The sequence below is a fragment of the Colias philodice genome, chromosome 3 (genome assembly GCF_061535455.1).
Source record: "Colias philodice isolate Cphi_HAF_F1 chromosome 3, ilColPhil1 Martin Lab GWU primary, whole genome shotgun sequence".
NCBI lineage: Eukaryota > Metazoa > Arthropoda > Insecta > Lepidoptera > Pieridae > Colias > Colias philodice.
This window is the reverse complement of record NC_143088.1, coordinates 6842130-6866006: the sequence shown is the minus strand read 5'-3', so window position 1 is coordinate 6866006 and position 23877 is coordinate 6842130. Positions and strand designations below refer to the sequence as shown.

Genomic DNA, 23877 nt, shown 5'->3' with positions numbered 1-23877 from the left:
TAAGGTTCGCAAGGAAAATCTTAAGTTCCCCAACTAAATCCTTAACTAACTAAACCTTGCAGAATCTCATATAATCTCAGTCGGAAATTCTGGAAGGTATAATTTAATATAAGTAATCGTTGATTTTTTAATTTTTTGTTCTATATCTATAAAATTCGGTATATATTGGAAAATTGCATAGCTCATCAGTCATCATATTATTAAAGGGAGGAAGTATCCCCAACTAGTAAATTACGAACGGTGTGGTACTCTCAATTGAGTGAGTGTGCTTCATTTGGTGGCCCGCCTACAGACTCGACTCGGTTCACTTCTACTAAATCCGTTGATTAATCTTTACACCAACTCCAGCAGTGTATAGTCGCCTAGTATTTTTGTCGCCGTTTATCCGAAAAGTTATCCGTCCTTATCCGGGTTGCGTACATTATCCCAAATGGATAATCAAATTTTAATATGGTTTTGCTTGCTAATAGCTATGTCTCAATGTTATAACACTAACAATAATAATTATTATTTTGAAAACCATAAATATTGTGATGATCTGTCGCCATATTATGGTGATATAAATTTGGACCAAATATCTGGTATTTGGTATGGTGTTGAAAAAATTCCACATACAAAGGGAGAGTATAGAATAGAGCATACAAATGAATGCTTCTACATCGATATCAAGGAACTCTACGTGCAGGTTTGTAAATATCCTTTATAATAGTAATGAATTGATAATTAAAAGCATGTTCTTGTTAATTGTATTACATAGATATTATTTTTTGGATAAACACGTCTAAAGCCATTACGAGATTCAGTATTCATAAAATAATTGTATTTTGTTCCCCAAAATGTATACTTGTCGTAGTGAATCGCATATTTAAATTTTTGTGGTATAAAAAAGAAACACCTGCATAGTGTGTTTTTTTTATCTTCTCTTATATATAAAAATGAATCGCAAAATGTGTTGGTAAGCGCATAACTCGAGAACGGCTGAATCGATTTCGATAATTCTTTTTTTATTATATTCCTTGAAGTACGAGGATGGTTCTTATGTAGAGAAAACGTAAATATGTACACGGGCAAAGCCGGGGCGGACCGCTAGTATATAATAGTTTGCATAGTTAATTTTTGATGCTTCTTAGGATACATGCCATCTAAACATGTACATAGTTTTATAATAATTAAATCACATTTAATTATGGATATATGTAAATATATTCATTGGTCTTTTTTCATAAATATAGGTTTTTTCCTTTCCTTTTTTATATCCATACTTAATATTATAAATGCGAAAGTAACTCTGTCTGTCTGTCTGTTACTCAATCATGCCTTAACTACTGAACCAATTTGCATGAAATTTGGTATAGAGATATTTTGATACCCGAGAAAGGACATAGGATAGGTTTTATCCCGGAAATCCTACGGGAACGGGTTTTTCTTTGAAAACGCGGGCGAAGCCGCGGACGGAAAGCTAGTACTATATAAAAAAAGGAAAGTAAAACTAAAGGGAAAGCTTGGTGAGGAAATCCTCTAATGAGTTTTTGCATCACAAATAATAAATTGAAGTTAAAATACAAGGATGTGGGGTCGAGGTGTGCCATGAGTCAATTAACAGGTTAAAGTGGTCCCTGTTATTCAGGCGCATAAGGATGACGTTCATAAACGGATCCGTGAGACTGGAACACCTTCAATTAACCACTTGTCTCTGTGCATCAAACTTAATTACACATACAGTGCGTACGTTAATAATTCAATTTAATTAAAATGAATCATATTTTCTTTCTGTTGTTATCGTCATTTAACATTGTAAGTGGTATTGATATGAAGTTTTGTCCAAATTTACATCCAATTAAGGATTTTGATGAAGAAGCCGTCTTGGGTTTGTGGTATATACACGAGTATATCTATCACATAGACAACAATACAATAACGGAATATAATCCTTACTGTCCAATTATACAGATACGAAAGTTTGAGGATTATGTTAGTGGTGGCCTTATTAACAGAGACCTTGTAAGTAGTTATAATTAGTGGTGTTTCAGGTGTATAAAATACGTATTGGTGTAGTTATTGAAGACATTATTATTATTAGAATTATAATATTTCAGGAAATATTTTTTTATAAACTGTAAATAATAAAAATAATGTCATTGCTCTTTGCCTTTACATACAACACAACATAGATTTTTTTTGTGCTCCTTCGCGACATACTTTGTTTTGTCAAAAGTAATTTTGTTGTAGTTGTTTTTTTTACGTCTTTTCTCCGCATTAATTTATGCCTTCACAAAAATATTCATAAAAATTAGGCGAATTGGTAGAGTTGAGTTTTATGCTCTTGGCTATTCATTTGTATTTAAATATAGTAGGTACACATCAAGTGCCAATCATTATTAAAACCTTCTGTATATAAATTGTTATTATGCTTATTAAATAACAAAACATTTATATTTCCAGCCAACTCCACCTACACCGTACCCTCCGTTGACAAACTCTCCATATTTAAATAGAGCCTACGGACTACCAGAGCAATACAGAATCAGACATTTTGTGTTGGAGTGGCACGAAGGCTTATGGCAAGATGACTATCACATTAAGGTTAACACATCTCATAAAGGATTTTGGCCTACAGATGTGCCAAATGGATGTAAGTATTAAATAATTTGGAAAATCCAAAAGTGCACGCCTCATAATTTTTTTTTAATAAATATTTATTAATTATTATTTTTGTTTATTTAATAACAATTAAACCACATCGAATCAGACCCTGAAAAATGAAAGGGTTCTATTCCTGAGCATACTCAAGCGTAAGAGAAAAAAAAAGACTCGATTAGTAAAGTACATATTTCGGTCGCTATCGTGTTAACAAGAAAAAGGATCCGCACATACAGACACACGGACGTCCAAGACAGAACTTTTTTAAACTGTTTTTAACTAGTTTAAATAACAAAAATGACATCAAAAATATCATGAACGTTAAAAATAGTGTTTTTTCTTAATATGTGTGTGTATGTATTATCTTACAAGTGCAATGTATGATACATAAAGACTGGTTAGGGAGCCAGGTGCAAATTTGGTTAACTATTTCCTCTCAAGAGATAATTCGTCAGACGCATGAGAGTATAGTATTATAAAGCCTCGTGAACGTCAGCTGGCGCTCGGTTGGGGGGGTGAGCGGTTGTAGCCTCCCACGCACATAGGAAAAAAAATACATTCATTCATTCATTTCCTCTCAGCTAAAAATTTGTCAAATTGTAGCTAACCCAATATCTCAACGAAAAAAAATAGTCAGCTGGTTACAACATGGTGTATTATACGTCAGCTGGTGTCTCGAACATGAAAGTTAAATTTAAAAAAAATTTATTTTCCGTTATTTCCTCTCAAACAAAAATTTACCTGATGATAGCTTATATGTAACTGTGGATAAATATATATGTCAGCTGGCTGTATCTTGGTGGAAAAACCGTCAGCTGATACGGGAGGCTACAACCGCTCTTCCCCCCAACCGAGCTCCAGCTGACGTTCACGAGGCTTTATAATACTATACTCTCATGCGTCTGACGAATTATCTCTTGAGAGGAACTTGGTCATAAAATCTGCTGCTGGCTCCCGGACCAACATTTTAAGTTTGAAAAATCAGATGTTTTGCGCGAAGTGACAGTAGTACCCACCTCAACGCTTCGCTTATGAGGCGTGCAATTAAAAAATATATTAAACTAGTTGGACTCCGCGGTTTCACCCGCGGGGCTGCGCTTCGGTTGGTCCGAGCGTGATGATATAATATAGCCTATAGCCTTCCTCGATAAATGGACCAGTCAGTAGTTCTTGAGATTAGCCCGTTCAAACAAACAAACAAACTCTTCATAATATTATCTAGTATAGATAAACTTCACATAGACATTTTAAAAGCTGGAGAGCCAGTGAACCCTGGGACTAACGGTCTTCCTGTAAGGCTAGAAATTTGTATACTTACGATTTATGGCATTCTAAGAGCAATAGCCATGACCTGGCAGGCGTCAGCCCTGCACGTCATCAGCCCCTTTATTTTTTAAACTGTTAATAAAATTGGTTTTCTAAACTTGTTTCTGTAAATTTGAAAATTTAATAGGATAAAGTTTATTTATTGTACATTTTAAAAAAAAATTGACAGGCGATTACAATAAGCAGAAGTATATGACAGATCAATTAGAAAACGCACAGTTGATGGGGTAAAATAAACTTTATCCTGTATACTCGAAATTTTTATATGTCTTCAAATAAACGTCTCAGAGTAAGTATGTACAATGCCAGGCGGCTTTGAACAGCATAAGACCATGACAGGCGAGGGGACAGTTGCTAAGGGCGTGCGAGTGGGAGGTTTTGCGTGAATGCATATAGTGCATTCTGTCTGTCACTCCTGTTGGTCGTAGCGTGATGATACATAGCCTATCACCTTCCTCGATAAATGGGCTATCTAACAGCGAAAGAATTTTTCAAATCGGATCAGTAGTTCCCGATATTAGCGCGTTCAAACAAACAAACAAACAAACTCTTCAGCTTTATAATATTAGTAAAGATTTATTTTATTTAAACGTACAAAAATATTAAATAATTTTAGTTTTGTAAGTTTTCGCTTATCTTATAAGATCTATAAATAGACCATCTAACAAATGAATGAAATAATTTTTCAAATCCGACCCGTGGTTCCTGAATCCTGATATTAGCGCGTTCAACATAGCAAACAAACGAGCAAATTCTTCAGTTTTATTATATTACCTTGTATAGCTAGTAGTGTCACTACTATAATATAGACTATGTATAATAACATCACATAGCGTGGCGACGCGGCCACGATTTAAAAAAAAAAAAGCTTCGTTACAACTTTTGGCCTTTATTTTTTCTGTCTAGCCCATGTCTAGCCCCCTTTCGCAACGCGCGATATGGAACATACTTGTTCCAAAAATATTACAAAATAAATATTAGGTGGTGTAGGTAGTACTTTAAGAAGACATTGATTGCTCACATATTTATTTATCATAATCATCATAAAGAAAGTTATTTGAAGTAGGTACCTACCTATGCATTTTAAAATATTAAAAAAATGAAATAATGTATTTTATTGTGATTTTAATACATTTAAAAAGCTTTTTTGATTTGAATTATAAAACACAATAAAATACATTGCATTTACTGTATGCGTTCATGTAAAATTTCTTATTTGCACGCCGCCCTTAGCAACTGTCCCCTCGCCTGTCATGGTCTTATGCTGTTCAAAACCGCCTGGCATTGTACATACTTACTCTGAGACGTTTATTTGAAGACATATAAAAATTTCGAGTATACAGGATAAAGTTTATTTTACCCCATCAACTGTGCGTTTTCTAATTGATCTGTCATATACTTCTGCTTATTGTAATCGCCTGTCAATTTTTTTTTAAGATGTACAATAAATAAACTTTGTCCTATTAAATTTTCAAATTTACAGAAACAAGTTTAGAAAACCAATTCTTTTAACAGTTTAAAAAATAAAAGGGCTGATGACGTGCAGGGCTGACGCCTGCCAGGTCATGGCTATTGCTCTTAGAATGCCATAAATCGTAAGTATACAAATTTCTAGCCTTACAGGGAGACCGTTACTCCCAGGGTTCACTGGCTCTTGGACCATATGTGTGATCGACAGATCTTATTCCCGCACAAAAATATTTTTAAGCATATTTTCTTGTGATTTTACGCGAATATTATGAATTTAGAAATCAAAAGGTTTTTAACGCATTCTAAACATCTTCTTGGGACCACGCTCGCTGTAAACTGTTCAAAACGTAAACGAATCTATTTATCTACCTATCTATCTAATACTCGGTGAATTAGATACATAGAAAATTGAAAATCAACATTCAAAGAAAGGTTTTTTTTTATCGTATCTCATATTAATGTTTCAATTATTTTTTCTAGCTGTGGATAAAATATATCGATTTTTTGGTGGCGTTATACAAGTATTGAAAGTGTCTCATAACCACCTGGTGCTGAACTTCTGCATGAGGCTCCCGCATTCTCAATTGTACAGCGTGGTTCTTTCTAGAAATGAGAATCAACTCACATCGGAAGATCTGGCTAGCATCCACAACATCTTCTCCATAAAAAATCTGTCGACGTCGTCTTTAAAAAGAGTTTGCGAAAATTCTGCGATTAGTGTTAAATCGTCTTCTTACGTTCTGTTATTAATTTTTGTGTTTATTTGGAAGTAATTCTAAAAGATTGTTTTGGAAATTGGAAAGTTTGTCAAGTATGTACCTAAATGAAATATTTTTTTATCAATACATAAAATGGTTTCATAATACTTTGTTTTATTTTTAACCTGTCATTGGAAATAACATTATAAGGATGGGGATGAGAGGAGTTATACATCATGTTAGCGTAGATAAAGCTCAAGAGCTAAAAAAATAGTTAGACCTACCATGTACCTACCTACATCCATAGAATGTATTTTATTCTGCAAAATGTAAATGTAAATTAATATGAAAGCCTTTTTATTCAGTTCAGTTTATTGTTCTGTAATTAATTTAATGGTAGGTACAGTAGGTAATATTATGGTAGGTACAGGTGTATGCTGCACCAATGTTAAGTCTACGAAATTTTATAGTGGAAACGATAGTGTGATAATGATTTGGTTTTTGGATACCTTGTTTTATAAGGAGAAAGAACTTGTGTGTATTACTAGCATTATTAATTATTTTATTATGAAAACAGAAAACCCGACTATGTTGAATGTTACTAGGTTCTGATATTTACAACGACCGTCCAGCGGTTTGGGCTGTAGAGCATGCCAAAGCTCCTTCTGATGTAGTCAGATAAAAAGTAAAACCCCTATCGTTTGTTTTTATTGAGATGAATTAAATTCTAGAAGGTCTAGAAGGTATAGAAGGTCTAGAAGTATCTATCATAATTTTAAAATAAAAATGTGTGTTAAGATTGAAAAATTATAAAAATACCCCGGGAAATTGTACGCCAAGTCTTTTAAAAATAAACTGATTTGTTTCGCAAAACCTTGCAAAACTATAATATTTCGGAATAAAGACTTAATCATACCGAAATAACTAAGAAAAGTTCATATAAAATGTGGTAATGGCTCGAAAGCGTTCTCCGATAATCTACATGAATTAATATTAATTACTTACTTACTCACTCTTTTGAAAATTTGAAAATACAATTTAGAAAAATATTTTGTATAATATGTTAATATCCTGAATGATCATACTATGATGTTGGTAATAGCTTATCCTTAGATTTATCTATCGAATACATATTGAAGAATATTGATTATTTGCGATATCTTATCGAGGGATTTTTTTTAATATCCCGTCATTCCATGTTACGAGAATGCAAATGCAATCTGCACTGGCTATAATTTTCCCTGATTCATGTTAGTGTTGCGCCATTTAGCTACCTGAACCAATTTGCTAATTAAATGATGCGGCCACGACCGACGCCTTGTCCCATATTCCTTTCGATATTCCAAGTGTTACCATGTTTACTTTGTTGGCTCCCTTATACTTGAGTGTAACCTTAGTTCAAGGTCTATGTGGCGATAATATTCGCTGGTCACACAGAGTTAACATGGATGACGTCTATGGGGTGTGGTACGGAGTTGGATATGCCCAGCACAATCCTGATATGACTAACAAGCCTAATGAAGTAGGCTGTGTTACGTTGTACATATCAGATGCAAGTGACGAAATAAATTATACAGACAATTATATCGATTGGCTTGTAAGTTAGAATTTAATATACATCTTCCAATGTTTGCTATTATCAGAATATTTATAATCTAACTCGTTGTTGCCCTTAATTTACCAGATACCTAGAGGTAATTTCACGGACCAAAAGTGGAGATCGTCAAAAAGCAATCCGTGGTCTGGAGACTCACTAGCTGGATCGTGGATGGATATACGACTGAAAAGAAGAGCCAAAAGGGATTTATTTGGTCAAAAACAAATTCGTGTATTGTGGGACGAAGATGGCCACACTATGGAACAGGACTATCTATATTATCCCGAAGAACCTGGATTTTGGACTGCAAATACGATGTCCACTTATGAAAGAGAAATGAAAGCCAGGGGTGTGGGTAAGTTACATATTTAATAAGTTTTTCATATTATATAGTGCTTAGTACTAGGTCCATATTAATTATATTTGCTGATAAAATATATGTATATCGTATAGTATATCGACAAATGAAGTACAGCTCGAAATATCACAAAGATCAGTCATTATAACCTCATATTAGCCGGCATGCCAACAATGACAGATTTACTTATGAACTTATGTGAATAAAATAACATGATTAGGGTGCACTCACACACATCAGTCACCGTCACGGCACGTCACCGGACAGGATTAAAAAAAAATATGTATCAATAGTTCTAGTATGACTCTGTTCCCACACGACAGTCGCCGGCACGAAATCTATCAGTGACGTCACCGGTCAGGCACGTCAAATAATCTTTCCATACATCTATCATACTTTTATCCCCACTCACCCGGTGCCGTCACGTCTCAGTTCAGTCAGCGTCGTGCTACCGTCAATAATTGCTACATGTTCTCTAGCGTGACACACGTCAAATCACTGACTAACCTGATGTATGTGTTCAATGATTCAGTCAAACCGGCGACGTGACTGACGGACAACATGACGGTGACTGGTGTTTGTGGATACGTACACAAACCGTCACCGATCAGTCATCGGTGACTTGACGGTGACTGATGTGTGTGAGTGCACCCTTAAACTGGTATTTGTGCAAAAACTTTTTTGTATAAAATTTTTAAGAATACAAGGAAACCTAAAAGATAATTACGGCACTCTACTTTTTTTAAACTAAATTTAATTTTGATACCATACACAATTAATTGTTTAACATTGATTTCACAGAGGTATGGAACCCCGACGATCCACCCCGTCACCCAGATGTCATACGCCTATTAAAAGTAACCCCATTCACACTTATATTGAACCACTGCTCAGAGATTGGTGATGGTGGCATTTTTTCTTTGGTATTAAGGAGGACGCCTTCAAGAGTCGAGCGCTGGGAGTGGTACCAATACAAGCAGCAATTTTTTAAGTTTGACTTACCTAATGTGTATCGTTATACAGCTGTTTGTGCGTCCTGTATAGATTCTAGTTCTTTAGTGATTGTATTGTTTTGTTTATCTTTAACTATCATTCAAAGGTTTCTGTAAATGTGCAGGTATCTGTTTTAGATTAATTGACCTTCTTATATTATGTCAATGGGTTTTTGTTTATATATGACTGATAAAGATGAATTATGTTTGTTTCTATACAAAATAAATAAATTTATAACTCAATGCAATTGTTTTATTATCAAAGATTTAATTATATCGTAACAAGTTTGCTTTTACAAAATGACCTATATTGTCCGCTAAGGGGTATACGGTATACCGTATGGATGTATTGTGCATAAATATGTCGTGGCCATATCGTAAATTTGCTCATTTCATGATATGATTGGCCATTTCACGAAATGGTCGCATTTCGTGAAATGGCCAATTTAGTTTGGCCACATCATGATGTGGCTTGAGCAGATCAATGATAAGAAATCGTTTCACGATATGGCCAACTAAACGCGCGGTTTTTTCATGAAATGATCAAAATTATTTGATCATATCGTAAAATAGTTACATTAATCATTGGTAGAGGCGCTGCAAGCTCTGTGTTTATGTGATAAGATGGCGGCCGCTGGTGAAAATTTAATTATTCGCAGTTAAAAACTTCATAATTCGTTTAATAACAATATGAAGAAAGTCATAGCAAAGAATTTACGACGGTTCGAGTACTATGGAAAATGTGGATATCTTATATGTATTGAAGAAAAAATGCGTCCTAAATAAAATAATTTAAGACGCATTTTTTCTTTTAGGATACTTATATATTTATATATGCTACTATAGTATTATAATTGTTTGTTTTTTAAAAAGCGATCCGCTTCTGGCACTCGCCGGCCGCTGCCACGGCACGCTCGCTTTGCTCGCTCGGTTCGTGCGTTGTTTATTAAAGTCTAACCTAACCTAACCTAACAGTTTTTTATTGCAAAAACGATTCGCTTCTGGCATTCGCCGGCCGCTGCCGCGGCACTAACTTAAATGACATTAAACAAGTTTTTAGAATATTCTGATTTTTTTTAATATTTTATGGACTCTTTATATTTTATACGATCTGGCCAAATGTGGATGGCCAAATCGTGAAACGTTGACGATTTAACGATCTGATCAAACTATGTTGGCCATTTCATGAAATGCGACCATTTCGTGAAATGATCGATCATATCATGAAATAAGCAAATCTACGATATGGCCACGACACATACATCTGTTTCACTGATCGATTTTCTTTAGGGACAAGTAGGTAATCAGCCTCCTGTGGCCTGCCAGACCGAGACATTTTTTTCCTCGTCTCCACCGGGAATCGAACCCAAGACCCCTCTTCTCTTCTACGCCCACTCATTAACCACTGTACGAAGGACATGGTCACCTAACTTATTCTTGTTGCTTTGGTTAAGTTGTAGCTTTTGAATGGTAGGTATTATAAACCACAAAATTAGTTAAGCGATCCAGAGAATATCGGATTACCCTCCTGCAAGTTGCAACCTCATAAACTCACAAGCGATACTTCAATGATATAAGCACTTAAACAATAAAATGTGCATTTACATAATATCTTTCGAGAACATTAAATAATATATAGAAAAAATCAATTAATTTATTTTAAATTGATTGCTTTTTTCTATATGCTCTTAAATTTAACCAAATAAAAAAGGATTCATGAGTAATGAGTATGTAGGAAGATGAAATTCTTAATTGATATATCGCCGTGGGCTCAATTCAAGTAAATTATTCTAAAGGAGCTGAATGGGTGACCTATGACTCTACTTCCAAACAGGAGATGGGGTCACAACTTTGTGAAGATAAACAGGAACTCAACTATGAGTGATAGTTACACTAATTTGTCTAATTGCAACGTATGACCTAACGTATTTGTAGTAAATTGTTTCATAAGTATTTCATAAAATCACGTGACATCCGTTATATTTTGCTTAGGGAACGTTCATACCACTTTTGGGGTGGGGAGGTTAATACTTGCTTTCTTACCAAAAGTGTTCGTTGTTAAATACTCAAGTGCGTATAATATTCTTTACTTATTTATGGATACATTCATAGAAGCCCTAGATAATAACGTATTCATTATGTACGTAACTATAGTCTGGTATAGTATGTATACATATAACATTTTATGTTCATTAATTACTAGCTCTGCGTAGTTTTAAATATTTATGGATAGACATATGGACAGAAAAAGCGACTGTCTTATATGTATTATTATTATTTTGTGATATTTCTTGAAATTTTTCAATTTTCTGATTTACTAGGTTTATTAAGTTATAAGGCATGCGATATCTGTTTAAAATTTATATATTGTTCGAGATAGATAATAATTAGAGAAGCTAATGGGAAGGGGTGTTAGTCATTTGTTTCGGATTGTTGGTTGTAAACCTTTGGCCAGCGCCCGTACACGACAATTATTCTTAATTAGTTTATATCCCACTCTCATAGTAGCTGGAGCAGTCACACGTCATTGCCTCGCTGCGTTGTCACGCGATCATTGATATTTTGGAAATAGACTTAAAATGTTGCATTTTTTAGTCCTAACCCTTTTTTACAAATCAGCATATTGCGCAAGCTATCAGCGCTACGATGAAACTACCCAAAATCAATTCCCATACAAGTCGAATTATCAAAGTGATATAGCACCTTTTCCAGCAGTGACACGATACCCAAATTATAGCCCGGGATATTCGACCAGTAGATCAAATGTATATGGTGGAGCCGGTTCTGGGAACGTATTTTTTCAGTCCGGTTATTCAACACCGCGATATGGCGCGGGAGGAGATTACGGAAAAACCTATGGACAGGGTAATTACGGTTACGGTGCCATAAGCCCGTACGAGAGACCTTTCATGCAATACGGGAACGATTATTGTGTAAATAGAACTCCACAGAATGGGATTTGGATAGACAGTTTAACAGGCATGTGGTATGGAGTTGAATTAATTCAACATTTAGCCGGTGATTCAAGAGTTGAATATGCAAGATCCTGCATTGTCATTCATATTTCTGAACCAAACGATAAGGTAAGATGATTTTTTTATGATATCTATCCTACTTCCTTCCATTGAACAGTAAAGAGTTGATACCAACATTGGATCTTCTAGAGTCTAGACAAAGCAAAATGGCAGTATTACTTAATTTTAAAGTGAAACTTTTATTACATCGTCTCAAACTTTTTGGTCTGTGTAGCGCATGTCGCGTGTATCGCGGCTGCCGAGTAGGTATACCTACTCGGCAGCCGACCGTCACGCGACATGCACTACACAAAGCAGTGTTCGGAACCGTTCGAACAGTTTCACTTTTACCGTGGTTTCATAAAACCACACATAATCTTTTTTGTTTTTGTATTTTGTGTAAGAATGATTTCGATGACAATTGAAATGAAACACTTGAATACCTAGGTACCTAATTCAAATTCAAATCAATTTTTTTACTAACAAAAACTCAAAATTATTAATTGGAAGATTACAATTTAAAATAAAACAACAATGAAATGGAAAATTAATCAAATTTAATGATAGATCAAAATTAAATGAATACCTAAGAAAAAACTGTAAATAACAAATATATTTTGAAGTGTGAATTAATTAAGTAACATATAAATACTTAGGGATAACAAAAAATAATACATTACTGTTAAAATAGTCCTCCATTAAATAACATCTGTTTTCTCTGTAATACAAAACTTTTATTTGTTTCATTCTGTATATGAATTGTATCAATATAGATGTAGGTACATACCGTAAATTAACTACTAAACAATTGATTGTGTTCATTTCACGTCTATATTCGTTTCAATATACCTATACTAGTTTTATCCAAAAAGTTTTAGATATGTAAAACAATGAATATAGAGTTTTTTTTTATGAAAGCTTAGTTACCTACCTAACATTTTTTATATTTATATTATATCCCAATAATACCAAAATGGTATCTCTGCGCAAAGGAAGTCTTTATTCTGCAAAATACCTATTTTTTTCAGAAATTGTTTGTAGAAATTAAAACAATATTTAACAAATTAATTAGTTTCTGAGAAAATTCCAATAGGTCTATTATAAAGTAGGTACGTATTAATGACTAACGCAAATAATCGTTCATTCAACTTTATCTACCACAACATAAACGATTCTTACCTGTGTCATAACTCTTAATCATCTTTATTTTTAAAGATTCGTGGGACTTCTAAATGTGTTTAAGGTCTAGGGTTAAATAAGATAACATCAATCGGCATGAGTCAGGAGCGCGCACGCATTGCTCTTCGACTGTCAGTCGTCTTCGATTTGTTAACGTGCGATACATACATACGGTTTCGTCCAGATGCCAAAAAAGTGCTTAAACATTCCTAAATATTGTGATTAACAGTCAGTAAAATAAAAATGTCTATTTGACTTAATAATAAACGAGCAATATAATGGAGTTTCAAGGTTGGATTATTTTAAGATTGCCTTGGTTGCTGCTTCTGTTTTCTGTAGCAATTGGACATGAAACGTCAAATTCTACAGATAATGAAGAAATCTGTTTTAAAGAACACAAATATGATAATTTGGACGTAAGAACAGTTTTGGGAAAGTGGAGTGTAATAGAACTCTATATGCACCTCAGTAAGGAAGGTGTAACAACGTACAGAAGTTGTCCCACAGTCACAATTTGGGAAGAGGATGATTTCCCAAGGTCGACATTTGGGGTAGGTTTATCTAGAAGTGTGATAATAATTTTTGATGTGTCACATAACATTTGTTTTTAAAGATTTCATTAAGTTCAATAATAATTTATAGTTGTAGGTAGGTATACATACAATATTAATACCTAATTGTTAAAAAAATATAAGAATTTTGTATTTAAACAGGAAGCATTTCTATATAAACGAAAACGTTTGTCTTCTAAAAAAATGTTGTGTGGTTTTATGAAACCACGGTAAAAGTGAAACTGTTCGAACGGTTCCGAACACTGCTTTGTGTAGCGCATGTCGCGTGACGGTCGGCTGCCGAGTAGGTATACCTACTCGGCAGCCGCGATACACGCGACATGCGCTACACAGACCAAAAAGTTTGAGACGATGTAATAAAAGTTTCACTTTAATAAATCTGAAAAATACATTGTGTATTTACAAGCGTAATGCAGTTCCCATGGATAAAGATCACTCACTCGTATAAAACGCATACGCCTAGCTGATAGCTTTAATAACCTTGTAAATATATGAAGTTATTATTTCACATATTTTTATTTGAACGTGTAATACAAATGCAATTAACAAGTAACCCGTCCGTCATCGTTACTATAGCTAGCTACTAGTTATTATCACATTATTATTCTGTGTCGTATAATGTTAAAATATTGCAATAGCTAGTGCCTAATAGTTTTATTCATAACTAGCAGTCCGCCCCGGCTTCGCCCGTGGTACATATTTACGTTTTCTCTACGTAAGAACCATCCTCGTACTTCAAGGAATATAATAAAAAAAGAATTAACGAAATCGGTTCAGCCGTTCTCAAGTTATGCGCTTACCAACACATTTTGGGATTCGTTTTTATATTATAGATGATATAAGTTCTTATGGTTAATTTAGTTGAAGTTATTTTCAATTTTGTGAGAGTTGCAAAAGGTAATAACGGAACATTAATTTTATTAATTAGGTACCTAAATTATTAATGTAATTTCGTGACCAGAAAAATATTAGATACCAATTATTTATTACGCTACCTACTCTCCTTTTTAATTACGATGAAGTAGAGTACTTACCTAGCGTTAGATTTTTGAAAAAAAAATGTATTGCATAAAAAATATTTACTATAACTAGGTACTTTTTATGTTAACATTACTGAAGAATACAGTACAATATATTTTCTGTCACCTAATTTTAAAATCGGTTGCAATAGGGAACTCCCCGTGTTGCAGGGGTTTAGATTGTTATGCGTACTATCCGGCGATAACAACTTATCACTTCCTATTCGTATTGCGAATATAATTTATGATGAGTTGTTTTAAAAAGTTTGTGTTGTTATAAAATATTTGTTATAATATGTGAAATGTTATGGATTTCGTAGAAATTCTTTATGAAATTTTATTAAACTTAAATCCAAAATTGAATAATATATCTACGCCGCTGATCTACGCTTTGGTGTATACTGAATGAATTTATTGGAAAGTAATCTGGATTAAAAATATTATATATACAAGTTTTAGTATATATGTATAATATCTACAAATGTTCCCCATTGTTAAGTAGGTACATTTTTATTTTTTATGATCTAATAGTCATTGTTAATAGCCCAATTTGAAGAGGACGCGTTGGCTTAATTAGGGCTAGCAAACATTTTCACTAACCTCAGTCCTCCGGGCTCATCTACGTGTCTCATCTGACTCATGTCCGAAAGGTCAATATATATGACCCATTTAATCTTCGGGTCTCTAAGATAATATAATAAATGAGGCAGTCAGATGAATATTGAATAGGCTTTAGGTATATATTATACAAAATTTCTAAAATAACGGTATCCCAGTAGATATTATTACCTATTTATTAAAACATATGGCGTATAAAGGAATACATATATATATTGAATTACGTAAGCTATATCCGTTGAACATTCCTAGCAAGATAGTAGATACCAACTAGATTTGGAGGATTATGATCTAATTTTATTGCATGAATTGAGAAAAACAACACGTACAATAGATACAGAAGACATGCAATTAAAATTTACGTAATTTATGAAGATCAAAAGCAATCGCGGACGATTCAATTGAAGCAATAAAACTCAGTGCAAGTAGCACACATACAATGCATCATAGATTGTGAAGTATTGTAAGTTAACTGTCGATTTAAAAAATAGTTTTCAGTCATTCACTGCTGAGAATTTGATGTAAAATATTTTTATAAAATGCACACAAAAAATTACTTCTTAAAAATCTGCAAAATTATATTCGAAGTATAAAAAATATATAAAAACAATATACCGGCCGAATTGATAACCTCCTCCTTTTTTTGAAGTCGGTTAAAAATCGTTTTTAGAGCTTATTTTTGAAAATACGAATTCATTTAAGTATTTCCCTATTTAGAACTTAATGTATTTATTTTTCCTTTTTAATTACATATGTCTTTGTATAATTTTCAGCCATCTACAGATGGCCAACTGTATCACGTGCAGGCTCTGAACGCGAAATTCCGTCAGGACTACCGGAACCTGAGATTGTTGTGGGATGAGGCGGGACAATCAATTGAATATGCTCTTTACTTCCGAAACGACTCAGCTGGCTATTGGCAGGCATTTGACGTGCAAAATGGTAATTAATACTTTGAATAAGATTATAACATATTTCAATGTTAATTTAGTACAACGAACATTATCACAGTAGGTACTTCCGTACTTTGAGTAGGTATGTAGGTGTAGGTATATACTAGATACGTCATACGTACGAGATGACGACTTTCTGGATATTGGTATTTATATATTTTCAATGGATATGCCGTGCATATACCTGCCCAATTATTTTTTTTATAATATGAGCATTAGTTACTTGAATATGCAAATTTTTTGAAACTCTATTGAACTGCTCAATATTTTTTCTAAATTCTTATAAATTTCTAGGTACGCTTGCTGCTCGGCCGTCCTATCAGCAATTTACGGGAACGGTGCAGGTACTCAAAGCTGTGAATGATCATCTGGTACTCAATTTCTGTCAAGAAGGTACCACTAATGTACCAGCACAGCTCTATTCTGTGCTTTTCTCAAGGGAGCCGGGTCAAATGGCGCGGTGGGAAATCGATTCTGTTCATTCCATGTTGCAGAATAAAAAACTGTCAGTAGCATCAAGGCGAATGGTTTGCGGGAATGGTGCTGAAAAACAAATGTATAGTGTAATATTTTCTATACTTTCTGTTTTCTTTGCTGTTATAGCATCTTTTTAAAACATTATTTAATTATGTAGGTTATTAAACGTAACCCAGAGTTTAAGAATGTAATGACTTATTAAAATTGAATTTCGAACGTTATAGTAGATACCTACATACAAATGTTAAACAAATTCTATCATTTAACTACATGACTGCCAGTATCTATTAATATTCCGTCCAAATGGCATTATAGAAATAATAATAATACTATTTTAATTTTGAGTTTTGTGTTTTTCACTATACTTATTAGTTAGTAATTAGTATTAAAAAAATAGTTTGGAAAATCCAAAAGTGCACGCCTCATAATTTTTTTTAAATAATTATTTATTAATTATTATTTTTGTTTATTTAATAACAATCAAACCACATCGAATCAGACCCTGAAAAATGAAAGGGTTCTATTCCTGAGCATACTCAAGCGTAAGAGAAAAAAAAAGACTCGATTAGTAAAGTATTTCGGTCGCTATCGTGTTAACAAGAAAATCCTCCGCACATACAGACACACGGACGTCCAAGACTGAACTTTTTTAAACTGTTTTTTAACTAGTTTAAATAACAAAAATGACATCAAAAATATCATGAATGTTAAAAATAGTGTTTTTTCTTAATATGTGTGTGTATGTATTATCTTACAAGTGCAATGTATGATACATAAAGACATTTTAAGTTTGAAAAATCAGATGTTTTGCGCGAAGTGACAGTAGTACCCACCTCAACGCTTCGCTTATGAGGCGTGCAATATCATAGAGATAGTATGTACTACTAGAGGGGTTATTCCAAACAAAAACATTGCGCGCGGCCGATGTGGTGGGGTACGTGTGGAACGAGCGAGGCGTGGCTTCAAGTTCAAAGATTAAGCAATGCGTGCAGATGCGACACATTGTGCAATCTGTTTACTCGGTACTATCTGGTGGTACTGATACTAGGGAATTAATAAAACGAGGATTTTATATTAAACTATGTATTTTAATTTCCTTTAAATAATATCAATTTAGTAAGCTTTTGTCGTTTTGTGTAGTAATCAATAGTTTTATCAGTTTTTGCTTCATGATGTAATCGAATTTTGGAGTATTGGTTTATAATAGCCCTAATTAAATGGATACGATGATTCAATGTTGATGGCGTTTACGTATAAGAAACTCACATTTTGAAAAATCTCACGTGAGATTCGAGGATGGGGGAGGGGTTGAATAAATTCTCACGACATCTCACCAGGGGGGGAGGGAGGTGCAGAAAATTTTAAAAAACACCTCACGTAATTTATGGACGCCCCCTTACTCGATCACAATTTTTGTAACGAATGTGAAAGACGAAACAATAAATACGCAAAGCGGCTTTTACTATAAACGGAACTACATTTAAAAATATACTTTATTTATTGAGTTATAAGGTTGCTTCCATTCTGTTTATTTACATTCTCAAAAACATCAATCGCCGCAGAGGTGGCTTGCGACAAAGGCGGCTTGTGTCAAAGGCCTCGGCGATATCATTTAAGAACATAATATTATGTACTTTAGGCAAACTTGTAATAAGATCTATTTTACTTTCTTATTATTCCATTTGACAAGGATATTGGGTAAGATACCTATTGGAATAATTTTATTATTATGTATGTACTTATTAAATCCGCGAATAAAAAAAATTTTTAGTCGTGAATATAGAAATTGGGTCGCATTTTTTTAATCCGCGAATAGTGAAAACACGAATAAAGGAAGCGCGATTAAGGAACTTTTACTGTATTAGTTTCTGTGAATGTTGTGTTTATTTGTAATTGTTGTGCATAATAATTTATAAATCCTATTGGAACAACTGTTGATTAACCTTTTTTTAATAAATAAAAATAGGTAAATAAATAAATATTACTTAATATAACCTACCGTTTTACTTTGCGTAGTCGGGTAAAAGTATAAATATTTAGGTACTACACCACGGTAATCTTTCCTAGTATATATACATAGTTAAAAAAATCCAGTTACATTTTTTTAACAGACTCATCGATAGTGTCACGTCTGTGCTGTTAGTCTATGAAAAATGGCGCGAAACGCAGAACGCGTGGTGATTTTTCGCAAAATGATAACAATATTAGTAAAATGCATGACTTACTCATAATAAGGAAACTTACTGGTGAAAAGTCACTCCTCGGGCTTTGTTTGTATTATGGGAACTTGTAAAACAATATCTAAGCAAACACGAAGGCATTTTGAACAGAGCAATAACACGTGTTGACGCGGCAAGCGGGGGGCACAGTCCGACACAGACTAAAGAGACTTGTGATTCTTACCTCTAGCTCGTGTTAAAGAGAGTGTAGTAGCGATCGCCTCTCTAGTACGTAGTACATACTATCTCGATGTGCAATATAGACGATGTTACCAAAGATTTAAATAGATCGATTCTGAATAGGCGAGTCCACACAGAGCGAAGAGTTTCGTCCGAGCCATATCCACACTGACCGAGCTGCTTCTCGCAACAATAGCTTACTTAGGCCTTAGCTCTTTGTGGACCCGTCTAATGGCGCTCTTAATTTAGTTAGATACTATACGTTATGTAAGTAATGAGAAAAGTAACACATATATAAGTAGTAATTAATGTATGTTAACTGTTAAGATATTTATTAACACATCAAAGCTAAGCAAAGTGTATTACTGTGTAGGTTGATTATTTATTGTAGCTATTAAAATAATATAATTTGAAGGTACTTTATAATAAACCTACATTAATGTTGAAATAAATGTATTGAAAGTAAAAATTAACCATTTGTTTTATTTTCGTTATCACTCATAGGTATATGTATTATCTAATATCTAACTAGTTACTATCTACTTAGGTCGCAATAATTTACGTTTCACTTATTTATTTTTACAGCTAATGTCTAGTGATGAAAATATAATGAATACAAAAAATCACGTCTAGGAATTAGAGAGGGAGACAGGGAGGCCATTATTGTCAACCAACTTTTACGTATAGAAATAGAATTCAAATTAATTAAATAATATTATTTTCTAATATCTACCAAAACTACAATTTATTTTCTTTGATAAGTAAAAAATTCAATTATTATCGAAAGGGTATGTGTATGTGTGTGTATCTACCTAATGTTTAAATTAATTAAGAGCAAGAACTATTTTTATGGTAAGTAATAAATAAGACAATGAAGATAATAGAAAAGCTTAGCATTTATCGCTAGTGAAGCCAAAAAAAATAAATAAATTCCGTGTTGCTGTTTAGGGCGTAAATAAGATTATGTGATTTTTATAGAATAATTGAATGCTATGAAAAGCAAGCGGTACTTTTCCGGCTTCTTTAGTTATTTTGCTAGTAAATCTAATTACGGAGTTGGACTCCCTCCGAGCGAAATTTTGTAAACAAAGTATTCGCCTACGTAAGTTCTTTGTGAGACTAGTTATTTCTCAATTCTCGGTAATATTTCGCTTATAGAATATTCTATTTATAGAAGTAAATTATGTTAGTAACGATTTAGCTATTTTTATGGTAAAATAATAAATATTTTCATGTAAGTATATTTATAAATGCTAAAGTGATATTGTTTATTTGCTTTGTTTCACTGGAGGATAGTAAGGAGGCCGGAGAGAGATAATATTATAATTATATAAGCATTATGTTACCACTAGGTACTACTTTTTACCGGCCGCGGTGAAACATCTCATTCCCATGGAATTTTTCTTTCTCAAAGATTTCATTAAAATCGGTCCAGCCGTTTACGGCGGTTCAGCAGCAACACACGCGCCTATATTTTTGTACGTATTATCACAGATAATATAATATTATGCTAGAGAATATACCATAATTAAAATGCAATTTCATGATTAAATTGTAGTTTAATTTATAATATGTACCTAATCTAAAATGTAGGTATAGGTACTTAGTTATGTATATATTATTTCCAATATTTGTAATGATATAAAAAATAAAATAAAACACAAATCAATAATATACCGCATATCTCTCATTCAATTTACTTTTATATTTAAATCATAAATTTCATTAAAAACCTTAAAATCAAAAGTAGCAATATTACAATACTACAATTAAAAATTAATTACTTTTCTTATCATTCACAAGTTCCTGGTACCAGCTTAACTATTTCATGAGGATCTGAGTAAATAATATTATCATCACTATCGAAGGTAATTCCAAAAATATGTTTAATTTCGGCAATCATAACTAATGTGTGATCAGCTTTATTGGCTGTATAAATGCCATTTTTACCACAAAAATGAGCTTTACCTTCATTATTCACCTCTATAGCGCGAAATATTTTGGGTCCTTTGTAGTGAATTCGTTCATCCGTACCATTTTTTATCAAAAATAATCCTGTTTTATTAGTAATGAAAATATCGTTGTGTCCATCTATGACAAATTGATAAATTTCTTCATGTATGTGTTTTTGATGTTCAACCTCATTTTTTGGTAACAATTTATATAAATGCTGCAATGGATAGGTAATGAAATATAGGGCGTGTTTATAAAACATATCCCATACATTATGATTCTTTAAAACTTCATGAATAGTGGAATTCTTTTCTTTTAGGTGTTCTTTTTTAATTCCTTCGCTGCCTCCGTAATAAATGACTCCATCCTTATTATCAATGGCAATAGCGAATCCATTTTTTACGTCGTGTACAACTTTTGGTATCATTTCTCCCTTTTCAACGTATGCAATTTCGAACGAATCTTCATTATCGAGTCCAACATTGTGGCTGAAAAACGTGCGATGCTGGTGTTTGTCAAATGCGAGTTGATATGGTCGGTTCAGGCCCATGCTTAGAACATGCTTCTGATGCGGTTTATCATAAACGTTCACTTCCTCACATTTTATTCTTTCTTCATTTGAGTACGCCGTGGAAAATAAAACAAAAACACACAATATTGCAAGCATCATATTGAACACTAGTTACTGCAAATGTATGTCGTGAAATGAATACATGGGCCATATTGGCGATAACTACGCACATAATGATTCACGGACATAAATTAGAGCATCGATCAATTAATTGGGATCGATAAACAGGGTCTGCTATGGTATCAAATGATACCTACCTATCTAATTGTACTGATGTCTATTCGCACAGACTCAACGAGTGTAAAATGAATTACCTACGCATTAGGTACCTACATCTAGACATATAATAGGTATCAGAAACCAAACCATTTTTGTGCATAAAATATATTTTTAAAAATACCAAAAAAAAAATTATTTTCTGATTGTCTGTTTGCGTGTGCATCAAGCACGTAAAAACTAAAAACCATGGCTCCGATTTCGCTTAAATTGTTCCTTTCATTTGATTTATTCAGTTTGAGAGATTTCATTCTATAATAATGGGCTCCAACGATTATTTCAATTAAAGTTCATGAGTCACATGAGTGTAATTCAAGCAGGCTTTAGTCGGTGTGTTTCCCACCAAGAAAATCTGCAAGTAAGTACACAAACAATCCGGCAAACCCCTCAGTGTGGCAAGCAAATTTTTAGTCCATTGAAAAGTTACATTTGGGGTTGCGTTTTTTAGAGGACTATATTTTTTATTTTTGATGTGTAGGGGGGGTCAGTGTGAAGCTATCACCAAGTTTGTGGGGTCGCCACCCTTGTCCCATGGCCGCTATCTTGAAAATAGCGGTTGAAATGGTTTTTACGATATATCTCTTAAACTATTTATCTGATAATAAAACAATGTTAACATTACTTGCTGCAAATTAAATTCTCTTCAACTTAGATTCAGTAACTTTTTGTCGTAGAACTATAAACAAAAAAGTTATAAGCGAAAATGTTCAGAAATTAGAGATGTTTATATTTTTCAATAAAACTTTTTTTTATAAGTTTACGAAGAAATTATATCAGACCATTTTTGTAGATTGTTTTTCGAAGAACAACTTTTATTTACAACATTTTTTCATTAAGTAAATAGCTAAGGTTTTACAGCCCTCCGAAGTGAGTACTATTTTAAGTACTCTTTACTATACAGAATACGATATATTATGTGTGTACTAATAATAATTTGTCACCAGTAATTATTTCTTTTGTTATTATAATATTTTTAATAATTAATTTTACAATATTATTAATAATTAATTATTGAATCTTTTCCCCACTACCCAGGAGGTAGAGTCTGGAAGTGCGTTTTTTTTTACGTCGAAAAGCAGGGCTGAAATGGTCTGCAGTGTGCTTCCATTGTTGTGGAGTCTGGGAAAAGAGTCAATAGCCATTATATTATGTATAGTTACTACTGAAAAATAGTACTCACTTCTGAGCACTGTAAAACCTTAGTTATTGACGTAATGAAAAAATGTTGTATATAAAAGTTGTTCCTCGAAAAACAATCTACAAAAATAGTCTTATATTATTTCTTCGTAAAATGATAAAAAAAAAGTTTTATTGAAAAATATAAATAGCTCTAATTTCTGAACATTTCGCTTATAACTTTTTTATTTATAGTTCTACGACAAAAAGTTACTGAATCAAAGTTGTAGAGAATTTAATTTGCAACAAATAATGTTGACATTGTTTTATTATCAGATAAATAGTTTAAGAGATATATCGTAAAAACCATTTCAACCGCTATTTTCAAGATGGCGGCCATGGGACAAGGGTGGCGACCCCACAAACTTGGTGATAGCTTCACACTGACCCCCCCTACACATCAAAAATAAAAAATATAGTCCTCTAAAAAACGCAACCCCAAATGTAACTTTTCAATGGACTAAAAATTTGCTTGCCACACTGAGGGGTTTGCCGGATTGTTTGTGTACTTACTTGCAGATTTTCTTGGTGGGAAACAATAATAAATAAAATTGCGTCCTCTAAAAAACGCAAGGTCAGGCCTAAAAAA

At 33.2% G+C, this 23877-nt stretch overlaps 4 protein-coding genes and 1 long non-coding RNA gene across 6 annotated transcripts; 4 read left to right on the top strand and 1 right to left on the bottom strand.

Annotated features, from left to right (window-relative positions):
* The first annotated feature begins 269 nt into the window (after nt 1-269).
* On the top strand, nt 270-6299 carry LOC149489720 (uncharacterized). 2 transcript variants are annotated; one of them, XM_089714483.1, is made up of 3 exons: nt 270-685; nt 2443-2632; nt 5917-6299. In XM_089714483.1, the coding sequence occupies exons 1-3, from the start codon at nt 431-433 to the stop codon at nt 6207-6209; spliced, it is 738 nt and encodes a 245-aa protein (XP_089570609.1). In that variant the 5' UTR covers nt 270-430; the 3' UTR covers nt 6210-6299. The 2 variants fall into 2 exon arrangements, with proteins under 2 accessions (XP_089570609.1, XP_089570610.1); XM_089714484.1 differs by lacking the exon at nt 270-685 and adding an exon at nt 1552-2001.
* Nucleotides 6300-7469: 1170 nt separating this feature from the next.
* Nucleotides 7470-9324, top strand: LOC149489719 (uncharacterized). The gene is made up of 3 exons (XM_089714481.1): nt 7470-7731; nt 7819-8086; nt 8891-9324. The coding sequence occupies exons 1-3, from the start codon at nt 7489-7491 to the stop codon at nt 9196-9198; spliced, it is 819 nt and encodes a 272-aa protein (XP_089570607.1). The 5' UTR covers nt 7470-7488; the 3' UTR covers nt 9199-9324.
* Nucleotides 9325-11587: 2263 nt separating this feature from the next.
* Nucleotides 11588-17288, top strand: LOC149489718 (uncharacterized). Its single transcript, XM_089714480.1, has 3 exons — nt 11588-12164; nt 16257-16425; nt 16731-17288. Exons 1-3 carry the CDS (start codon nt 11661-11663, stop codon nt 17048-17050), a joined length of 993 nt encoding a protein of 330 aa, XP_089570606.1. The 5' UTR covers nt 11588-11660; the 3' UTR covers nt 17051-17288.
* Nucleotides 17289-17793: 505 nt separating this feature from the next.
* Nucleotides 17794-18992, top strand: LOC149489717 (uncharacterized). The gene is made up of 2 exons (XR_016318326.1): nt 17794-18417; nt 18730-18992. It is a non-coding gene; the product is annotated as an uncharacterized LOC149489717 (long non-coding RNA).
* A 1989-nt stretch (nt 18993-20981) lies between these two features.
* Nucleotides 20982-22026, bottom strand: LOC149489716 (ommochrome-binding protein-like). Its single transcript, XM_089714975.1, has one exon. The coding sequence runs from the start codon at nt 21933-21935 to the stop codon at nt 21105-21107; it is 831 nt and encodes a 276-aa protein (XP_089571101.1). The 5' UTR covers nt 21936-22026; the 3' UTR covers nt 20982-21104.
* Nucleotides 22027-23877: the final 1851 nt, after the last annotated feature.

Coding starts and splice junctions, on each gene's coding strand:
- LOC149489720 (XM_089714483.1), top strand. CDS start 431: ATGGATAATCAAATTTTAATATGGTTTTGCTTGCTAATAGCTATGTCT. Junction 686..2,442: donor TCAAGGAACTCTACGTGCAG/GTTTGTAAATAT, acceptor TTATATTTCCAG/CCAACTCCACCTACACCGTA. Junction 2,633..5,916: donor TACAGATGTGCCAAATGGAT/GTAAGTATTAAA, acceptor TATTTTTTCTAG/CTGTGGATAAAATATATCGA.
- LOC149489719 (XM_089714481.1), top strand. CDS start 7,489: ATGTTTACTTTGTTGGCTCCCTTATACTTGAGTGTAACCTTAGTTCAA. Junction 7,732..7,818: donor ACAATTATATCGATTGGCTT/GTAAGTTAGAAT, acceptor TTAATTTACCAG/ATACCTAGAGGTAATTTCAC. Junction 8,087..8,890: donor AATGAAAGCCAGGGGTGTGG/GTAAGTTACATA, acceptor TTGATTTCACAG/AGGTATGGAACCCCGACGAT.
- LOC149489718 (XM_089714480.1), top strand. CDS start 11,661: ATGTTGCATTTTTTAGTCCTAACCCTTTTTTACAAATCAGCATATTGC. Junction 12,165..16,256: donor TTTCTGAACCAAACGATAAG/GTAAGATGATTT, acceptor TATAATTTTCAG/CCATCTACAGATGGCCAACT. Junction 16,426..16,730: donor GGCATTTGACGTGCAAAATG/GTAATTAATACT, acceptor ATAAATTTCTAG/GTACGCTTGCTGCTCGGCCG.
- LOC149489716 (XM_089714975.1), bottom strand. CDS start 21,935: ATGATGCTTGCAATATTGTGTGTTTTTGTTTTATTTTCCACGGCGTAC.